This window comes from Siniperca chuatsi, linkage group LG5 (genome assembly GCF_020085105.1).
Source record: "Siniperca chuatsi isolate FFG_IHB_CAS linkage group LG5, ASM2008510v1, whole genome shotgun sequence".
Lineage (NCBI taxonomy): Eukaryota > Metazoa > Chordata > Actinopteri > Centrarchiformes > Sinipercidae > Siniperca > Siniperca chuatsi.
Window position 1 is genome coordinate 16,669,763 of NC_058046.1, and position 10,447 is coordinate 16,680,209.

Consider the following 10,447-nt stretch of genomic DNA (forward strand, 5'->3'; position numbering starts at 1 on the left):
CGATGTAGTCCCTCATTCATCCAGGAGTGTTCTATTGTAGAAAGGGTTTCAGTCGTAGTCATCTGGACACTTTTCAGAATCAAGACGTTTCGGCTCCCATCGGGAAGTCATTCTCAATTGTGAAGAAATGGGACGGGAACTAGAAATTTAAGATACTCTGTGTTACATAAGCCCTGCCCTCAGGAAGGAATATACCTGAGTATATGTTGATAGCTAGTTCCACCTGAAACTGACCTAATTGTTTCATGATGGCCCAGTAATCAGTAAACCACACATTTGAAGACAGCAAGGTGAAGATTCTAAGTAGAGAGAAGAGTTGGTTTGAACAGGGCGTCAAGGAAGCCATTTTTGTGAAAAAAGAGAACCCCTCTTTGAACAGAAATGGTGGTCTGAGATTCAATCTGTCCAAAGTCTATCACAGTGTATTAGCACCTTGGTCACGCCAATCATATGCTAATCAGGTACTTAACAGTGATGAGGTAGGTGCAGCCAGAAAACAATAGGCCTGATTACTGATTACTGGGCCATCATGAAACAATTAGGTCAGTTTCAGGTGAAACTAGCTATCAACAGATACTCAGGTATATTCCTTCCTGAGGGCAGGGCTTAGGAGTAGATTAAATTTCTAGTTCCCGTCCCATTTCTTCACAATTGAGAATGACTTCCGGATGGGAGCCGAAACGTCTTGATTCTGAAAACAGTGTCCAGATGACTACGACTGAAACCCTTTCTACGATATCCATTCTTTAAAATACTATAATATGCTGATATTTAAATTTTGAAGTTTTATGGGGATTTTTTTTTTTTTTTAGGGATTTTCAGGTAAGTAAAGATTCTACTATTTGTGCCCATCCACTTTATGTACAGCTTTATTGTTACCACATGCTAGAAAAATCTGACTTTTTTTTTTTTGTCTTTTCTCTGTTTGCTAAGGGCAATAAGACTAAAAGGACAGACACAGGTTACTGTGACTTGAGTGAGTTGGACCTTGTCTCTCTGTCAGTCTGTCTATCTCTCATTGAGTTCTTTCTCTCCAGCTACTGTCTCTCTTCTTCATCTTCTTCTGTCTTGATGGATGCAGCTGTACTCAAACATCTCCACAGACATACTGTCAGCACTCATCGGTATCAAAAAGAAATGAACCATTGAATCACTATACATTAGCAATGCACCTCATGGGAGCTGCTTACTTTCTATGGGGGGGGGGTACCGAGTACAACATGTTTTCTAAACACAAATGTAATGCCCAGTAAACACCCCACTAACATTCTTAAATAGAGCCACTATACTCCATTAGGTTGTCTGGACATCACATATTACTATTTTAGTAAAACATGTAATATGACCTTTCCTGACTTCCATGTGTCAGGTCACTGAATTATGTGATTAGACAAAAGTACACAAAGGACAAGGACACAAAAAGATCTGAAGTAGATTTCCTGTTTTAGTCGAAGTGAAAAGTCAGATGAGCACAGTTAGCTGAAAGATTTCACATAGATGAAAGTCCCCTGGATAATATTAAATGAATGAACTACACACATGATTTTACTTTTTAACAAACAATATTTAACTATTATAAAATTGGAATCCTAAAATAAAAAAATGTTGATAAGCAGGAGTTGTCAGCTCTTTCTACCAGCCCATTGTTAAGGAGGCAAGGTTAGAGTTGCAGAGTGATTTGATGCCCCACTTACGCCAAGTTTACCCTCTGCTGCATCTCCCTCATGTGTCCCGTGGTCTCACAAGGTGCACCCACTTCTCTGATACTGTTGCTGGCCAGGCAAAAGCTGTGAGCTCCAACGTGGAAAGCAGAGCAAAGGCAGCTCTAAATCCGTACAAGGCATGATGATGTGACCCTGCTGCCGCCCTGATACAGTCATCTCCCGTCGCTAGGGTCAATGAGCAACATCCATGGAAGTAAGATGAACAGGAGAAAACAGAGATGCAGACTGACACCCCACATGCATTTAGTTGTGCTAACTAATTTAAGGAAAATTGGAGGATCATATCTGGTTCCATTATCCTTTAGACACTGTTTTGAAGAAGTTGATCTTTCAGAGACTGAGGCACACTGAAGCCCTGTAGTCTTTGCTCCCACTTCTTCCTGCTCTGACTTTCTCTTACCCTTCCCTCTTTCTCTCTCATAAAGCCATGCATCATGAGCACGCTGCCTATTGGTTTTTGAAGCAGTGGGACAGCAAGGGTAGGGAGTGGCATCTCTGCACACACATGGACGACTGTATGAATACATATTTATGTGATGCCTCTGAACACTCGAATACACAGACATGCATTAGTGGAAACAAACCACACAACCTTGTGACCTCTACTGGCCTTATAGAGAACTTTATATACATCTGGCTTCAACCATGATTAAAGATTAAAACACATGATGACGTGAACCTTGCTCACCCTCAAAATTTCAGACTGGTTTCAACCCCACACCAAGCATTCTTTTAGTAAATGAACAAACGGCAGAGCTTTTAATGTAAAACCTGTATGGGTTTATGCACTAACCAACCAGCCAAACAACTATGTAAATTGTGATCCCATAACCATTTACTTATATTTGTTGGCTCAAGTTTCCACAATGAAAAGATAAAAGGTGGAGAGCTGTGAAGGCCTGACAACAGCTGTGAGTTAGTTTTGTTTTCCTTTGCACATGATGGATTGCCACAGCTTGTGTACCTCAGTCAGGGCAGGAAAGGAGGGTGACAGCACACAGGGGCGGTCTGTACAGATGGAGACATGGGAAAGGGCTATCCACACATCTTTAGCCTTGCTCAGTCTGAATGCTAAACAACCATCATCATTTTAATGCCCAGCAAGACATCTCAGCTTTCCTGCTGTGAATTAGCCTCTCTGAAATAACATCATTACATCAGTGATGATATAGTTCACTGTCATCTACCCATAGAATATTCCTTCTGTCCTTTTGATTTCTACAAGCAGGGGCATCCAGTTAAGAATATTCTCTTCCTGCTAAATTTAAACCAGAATTTCTTGTCCAACTGAATGTGGAGTAACTTTTACAAACATCCACAAGACAGACAAATGGAAATGTGTAACACTAGCTTTCAGTTATGTGGCTGCTCTTTTGTACAAGTAACAATGCAATGACAACACTTAAAACAAACACCTTTATTATACTTGTTGTGTAAGTCATGCCTGTACCTAACCTGACACTGTAACACTGTCTATCCAAAGTACCCAACTTATTATTCAGCACACCTAACTAATGTGAAAAGTCATTCAAATCAAAAGTCCTGGGTATTGTCAAACACAATTGAAAAGCTTCTGAGGATAGTGTTAAGGCCACAATGAGCGGCTCAGAAGTCTTGAAAACAGGATGCAGGAGAGAAAAGGCAGGGCAGTGTGGGTATTGGAAGGGCATGACAGGACATTGTGTAACACATTGAAAATGCGTGGAAACCATAGGCCTTGCCTTATCAATGCACAGCACAGAGCCTACACTAATAAAAGTGGGACTGGTATTTCAATCAATGGGTCTAGTAAACCAACCGTACGCATGTGCATCCTTCCCTGTAATGGTTGGGAGACTGAGCGGACAGTTGTGCAAAAAGGTGCAAACACAGTTTCATATACGCTGCAACAGTCTATATAACTTTCCAGCTAGGAGTACTACAGTAATTTCAAAAATGTACGACAGGAAATTACAGGCTTAATGCTAATTGCTGGGCTCACCAGTCATCAAAACTGTGTAATGGTCTAATCCCATTAATAAGACCCTGCTTTGTTATAAAAGTGCTGTAACATTTTGGCTAGTGGGAACAATCTCCATCAGGGAATAACCTAGTTAAGTTATGTGACATGATCCATGTGCTATTTTAGAATCCCATTGTCTCTGCCACCCTACACAAAGGGCAATTAGGTAGTATGGGTACTCAATTAACACTGCAGTTACAGAGATGTTTCCACAGCCAAATGCTAAATCGGGTAAACTCATTCACACAGCCACTGATCTTCAAATCCAACTTTTCTTTCCCCCTTTTCTCCTTCCTCCTACCACCACCTCGCCAGGGAAACCCTTTATGTCCTAAAATCCTCACTAATCTTCGTGGAAACTCAAAATCAACGACTTGTTTCCCAACATGCTGTTTGTTTAAGCTCAGGCACTGGGCTGGAGAGTTTCTAGTGGCAGCAGAAACACGCACTGTTAGCGCCACCTGACATCTTCACTCTTGCCTCTTCGTTAAGCTATCATCAGTGTGAAATTCTTATTGCAGTACTGCAGTCATTGTTTATGAAAGACACATTGTTATACAGCGGTGTGAATGAATGTGACTGCTGTTTCCCTCTCTCTCTCTCTCTCTCTCTCTCTCTCTCTCTCACATTTTCACTCTGCCGTGCTCTGCAAATGTGCCAAGTTTAGCTTTCACAGTCACTGTGCAACACACAGTGGGACCACTTCCAACAGTGTGGAAGTTTTCCACCATCACTCTTCCAACATGCACTTCGCAGGTCGCTAACATAACTCAAAAGGAATACAAGATCAGTCTAGGAGCCCGATTATAGAAGGTATACACAGCTAGCTACACAGCTGATGGGACAGGGTGAGATTCAGAATCATTCAGGGAAGTCAGGGTAGTCAGCTGTGAATGTAACACCCATTGCTGCCAATGGTAGATTTTCCTCTGCCCTATGCTATTATAGGCACAGTAGGGGAAAAAGTCCTTGACGAAAAAATTTATGCATGTCTTGTATTACACATAGATTGGATGTTCACATACATAATGTGACACAAGATAAGTTGATTTTCTGCCATAAAATGTGGCCATATCAGTTTATTGCCTCCAGGCCAGAACTTGAGCTATGTCCATGATTGTGATGCATTTTGCCCGAATCCTTGTATATTAAGTTAGGCATCATCTATAGGACAGCACCACTAGATGAGCCAGTAACCTCACAGAGGGTCCACATATCAGCCCTGTCTATCACAGTGGATCAGTAGCACATTCTTAAGGAGGGACAGACCATCGCCTTAACTGGGTATTAATTTCAAGGCAAAGGCATCACCTTATGACTTCCACCCTATAGCATCCACTGCCAGACAAGAAGGTGAATGAAGGCTGTGTGCCTAGCTTTTAGGAGAGCCTGTGTCTAGCCTTGCTTATATTGCCAATGGTAGGTGTTCTCATGAGCAGCAGTGATGTTGCTAGGTACACGTCCTGTGTCTCAGACGCATTACAATCTGTAAGGACGCAATAAACTCACTATCGACACGTCCAGGAGACAATGCAACACTACGTGTTGAAATCATATAAATAAACTAAAGAAACCTTGCTGTCAAAAAACTTGGTGTAATTTATTATCAGGCTGCAGCCTCATTGCGCATTTTCATTTAATCTGCTCTGTCGGCAGTCTGATCCACCGGCGCTATGTTTACACAAGCACAGCGCGCTAGCTCGGCTAATAGCAAATTGCTACAAACAAGCTAAAACAAAAGCTGTCTGTATGTAGACTCAGCTGCTGGCTGAGACAAACCTGCCCCTCCTCCCTCTATCAGGTAACTTACCTGCAGGCAGTGAATCACATCAGCAGCAGAGGAAGGACTGATACTGACTGATGTCTATGTTCTTCATTCTTTCTAAACTTTTTGTCAGGAATATGATTTATTTTATTTACATTTTAGATTTGTTTACAGTGAAATATTGAGTTTATTGTTGTAAACATTACTATCTAGAAACAACCTTTAGTTATATTTAAAATATTAAATTCTAATCCTTTTCTGAATGTATTCTTTTTTAATATTTTTTAAAAAGCAATTTAGTAATGAAAAAGAACCGATAAGAGAGATAACTGTAATGATACCCATTCCTAAACACAAGTTTAACATTACAATTTGTCAAAAAACACAAATTTTATTGGGGACCCATTACATTTTCGTGGGGCCCACTCAAATGACCACCTGTGGGTCCCAAGGACTCACTACATTGAAAACCTATCAACATCACTGGAGCAACACACAAATATGTACTTTCAGCATTTGACCTCAATGTTTTAAACCACATGTTTGCTGGGTACAATTATCTGATCATAGCAAACTATTTAATTTAAAAAATGTAAGCATTGAAAGAAAAAATACAGTATATCATAGGAGCAGAATTTCACTATTGTCACTATCCTTCTACAGAGCTAGCCTACATCCTTCAGTTTGATGCAGACAAAGTTCAATGTCCATAAAGGCCATAAGGATAGGCCTCATTTTGATAAATACTGTCAAATGCAACATGTATTGGGAACTTGTGGACTAATAATAACCAGAAACTTTAAAGAAATGCGGTCCAGCTTTCCTGTGCATTCATCACCACTACAAGCAATTCACCAAAACCACAAACCAAAAATAGAGGAAAGGCTTGTGTTGTGTATGTTGCCTTGCACAACTCGGTTGAGTAAAGCATCTCAGAGTTGGCTAGAGTGAGAGAGTGAGTTGATTCATTTTGACTCTAACCAGCGTGTAAAGTTATGTGTTAGTGAATGTGGCAGAGAAACATTTGACTACAAGTCTCTCATTGTGAAACAAGCAAGACCAAAGAAAATCAATGCCATTCATGCACAAGTGACAACTGTTCCACTACCTCACTGGCAACCCTGCAAGTTGATAAACTGGAATCCAAGTGCAAACCCATGAAGAAGTCTGTATTCCCTTGGCAAAACTACTACTTTCACAGTAGTACTATATGTAAGAACTTGGATTCAAATGCAGTTAATTCCATTTAGGGCTGTTCATTACCAGTACAGGCAAGACTGGTGAAATGCTGGCCTTCCCCTTCCTCTGTAATCTGACAGGGAGATATAGAGTGGCTCCTAAAATAAGAGCTGAATCCACACTCCAGGCCCAGTCACTTCCATATCTTACAGTATGAGGGCCAGAAATGACAAAGCTCAGCAGTTCTCTAATGAGACTGTAACAAATGGGAGGGCCGTATTTAGGTTATTACAACACCAGCACACACACGGGTTTGGACATGTGCTTGTGTGCATGCCTGATAAATTCATAAAATGCCTATAATTAGAGATTCTAAAATACAACGCTTAGGGCACATTTTCAATGCTGCAATCAAATAAGGTTTACAAATACCCTGTTTTACACTTGTTTCACTTTAATCACAAACAAAATATTATATTTCTAACACATAATGTCCATTAAGTCAGAGGACTGTAAATTGGCCATTAGTAGACAAATGTGCAGCAAAGCAGAAACATTCGATTTTTCTTCTAACTCATTTCTATTTCCCATGTAGCTATAAGAGCACATTACTTCACTTTAAATATTTAGGTTACTATTGCAGTGACAAGTTTTATGGGGCTGCAGTGTGACACTGTACCAATCACAAGTCAGTCAAAACAAATTGAATAGTATTGCAGTATTTAAGCATCCCCTGATATCAGGTCTATGCAGGTGTTTCCAGCACCCTGACTCAAGCTGAACTCCATACAGTTGTGAGCAAATGTGATCAGAGGCCATGACGCAGGCATGACACAACTGGTCTTTGATACAACAGGAAACGCACAGATAAAGATGTTGCTTACCTAGATAACATGCACTGACCTCACCCAGAGTGAAGTATAAGCGCTTGTCACCTGCAACTCCAGTTAAACCAGTTCACTTCAGCTGCTTCCTATGACCATTCCTTCATGGCAAAACTGATCTGCCAATTGTTTTCCCTTATGAAACTGATCAGCCAATTTCTTTATAGTGAAAAGACTGCACAATTAACCCCCTACTAGGTGGACATGCTCATATTCTTGAACAAAAACCAGTAAGACTTATGGAGAACGCAACAGCAACGCAACATTTTTCTACCTGATAGGCATTTTTACAGCTTTTTATTGATACAAGACTGAGTTAGGCTTTGTTTTAAGTGTCTTGTATCTTTAGTCTCCACTAATCTATGTAATCCAAATAATGTGTAAATTACACACATTTACTGTGTTGAATTATTTTTATTTTATTTATTTATTTATTGAATAAGACAGGATAAGGAGCAGGAGAAGCAATTTTGTTTGATGGCATTATTTTACTTTATTCATTGTTGATTCATTGTTGATTCAGTGTTTGTGTTTATTATTTATATACTTACTAATCACTTTGGTTGTGCTGTAAAAATAGCTGGTCTATTATATAAATACAGCTACTAGTAGATAAACAAGATGCACTTCAGTGCACCCAATAGACTTTCTATATTTGATCAATTATTGATAAATAATAAATAAAATCAACAATAAGATAGTCAATAAAGAAAAATGCTTAAAATTGGCACATTTACTCTAAATGTATCACTTCTCATTGTAAGGTTCATGTTGTTGATTGTAAAAATATGAAATGCACACATTACTGTACTGTTAGCTTCATTTTTAATAGGGGTGTAAGAATTTGATCTAACAACAATTTGACTTTGCCTGTTAAAACAAAGACTCAAAGTATCAACAAATTGCATATTCTGCTACTAATTCAACTCCATCTGACTAATTTTGATTCTTCCAAAAAGTATAACATGTTGTAAATGTAAAAAATATACACAATAGGTTACAGGTTATTAAATTGAGATTATTTCATGACCGTAACGATTTGGTTATCGATTATACAAATCCACAGTACATGGAGTAATGATTGTGGGCTGTAAATGTATATCATAACTGATAGTTGTGAGTGACACCAGTCACAATTGAACCTGCAGGAGACTATGAATTCAGACCTCAAGGGCATGACAGCAGAAAGGAAGTGAACTCAAGAAAAATACAGGATGCTTGAAATTGCTTTCTAGGTGTCAATGAACAACATCTGATGTTTACTGGTAGTATACTTACTGGTTCGTGGGAGGTGCAGAGAGGGGGAACACCACCTCTTCTTCTTCGTATTCCGGTCCATCCTGCATGTCGTTTTCATCCACAGTGCCGCCGAGCCCCCCGCAGCCTGGAGGGGGAGGAGGAGGTGGTGGCAGTGGGGGGAAGACACTGGGCCCATCCGGGCCTGTTGATGTGGGTGAAATCCGACTAGCTGGACCCTCCGAGGTGGGAGAGCAGCAAATGCCGCCCACGGTCCCTGAGCTTGTTCCTTGGAAAATTGAATGTCCACCTCCTGCTCCGCCACTCCCTGTCGCGGACAGCACTGGTCCGGTCATATCCCCACCAGACATGGGATATATCACACTGATGTCAGGAAGTGAGTCCGGAGAGATGTTTAAATGTTGGTGAAGGGTTGGTGCTGGTCCTTGTCCCAAATCAGTGACACGCACTCCTCTCGACTTGGGATAGTAAGGGAAAGGGGCCGTCTCCGGGCCTCCTCCGCCTGCCACCCCTGTCCCTGTCGTGACCGAGCCCGTATCCTCACTGCTGACCTCCGCAGCCATCATATTTAGGAAAATATGTAGAGGGGGAAAGTCCAGAAGGGAACCTGCCCTTCCCCTCTGCTCTTACAAAATTCCTTCAGTGTTTGGGCTCCGGGGAAACAACACCAAAAGTTTCTCAAAAACGCGTTTAGCTAGCAAGCTAACGTTAGCCGACGAGCTAACTTAGCTTACTTGGCTGCACTAGCGGGCGTTAGCTTTCGCATTCGCTCGCTGCAAGATAGCCAAGCTAACGCTAGCGGGATGGCTAGCAGCTTCGAGACACTTGATGAGTTCTTGCTCGCTATGTCTTCATTGTTTCCTGAGTATAAAGTTCACACAGAAACACTATCTGAAAACTGTCATTTAAAATGTCTCAAATAGAATATCAATTCACCAATGTTTCCAGTTTTTTCTGTTCGGACTTCACCTTCGACACCAGGCTGGCCACTTGTCGGGGAGTGTTGTTTTATTGTCACTGTTATGTGTAACCCCCGTCTTTTTTCCAGTGTTGTTGTTGTTTTTTTTCGTTCTGAGTTTCCAGCCGTCTCGAGTAGAGTCCACAAACGACCCAGCCCTATCGCCTAAATCCCCGGAACGGTATGTTGTTCTATGCGAACTACCATGTCGTAAACCAAAGTAAATTATTCTTGCGTATACAAGCTAAGTTCGCCTTTATTTCAGGATTTCAGGGCTTGTGGCGTGCTCGCTGCTGCGCTGCTCTTTCTCCCCTCCCTCTTCCACTCCTCTCCAGTCACCGAGCACGCAGACACAGCCAAGTGAACACAGAGCTGCACCGGTTCAATCCATGACATCTTCGATCAGTACTCTAAGAAACGGGACTTGTATCCTAATTGATATTAAACTAGATGCATTGCTTAAGCTTCTTATTGATTTTTTTCAGACATTTTTGTTCACAACTGCAGAAAACAGACCTGGAGGTAATCAGACAAGCAGCACAGATGTTTGTCAAAACCAGGCTTCTAGATACTTGGACTGCTTGCATATATTCCATGTGTCTATTTTATCTTATGTTGCACTAGGCTACCCTATACTCACAGTAAATCTGACACCTTTGATCAGTTGCTTTGAAGCAA

At 41.0% G+C, this 10,447-nt stretch overlaps 1 protein-coding gene across 2 annotated transcripts in view; it reads right to left on the reverse strand.

Moving 5' to 3' along the window:
- Positions 1-10,110, reverse strand: part of LOC122876046 (ras GTPase-activating protein 1-like) — a 32,002-nt gene extending 21,892 nt beyond the window's left edge. Inside the window, exon 1 of one of the 2 annotated variants that reach the window (XM_044195890.1) lies at positions 8,833-10,110. In XM_044195890.1, coding sequence (XP_044051825.1) covers positions 8,833-9,377 — 545 coding nt within the window. In that variant the 5' untranslated portion in view covers positions 9,378-10,110. The remainder of the gene's footprint in view (positions 1-8,832) is intronic. The other variant, XM_044195891.1, reaches the window with a different exon arrangement.
- Positions 10,111-10,447: the final 337 nt, after the last annotated feature.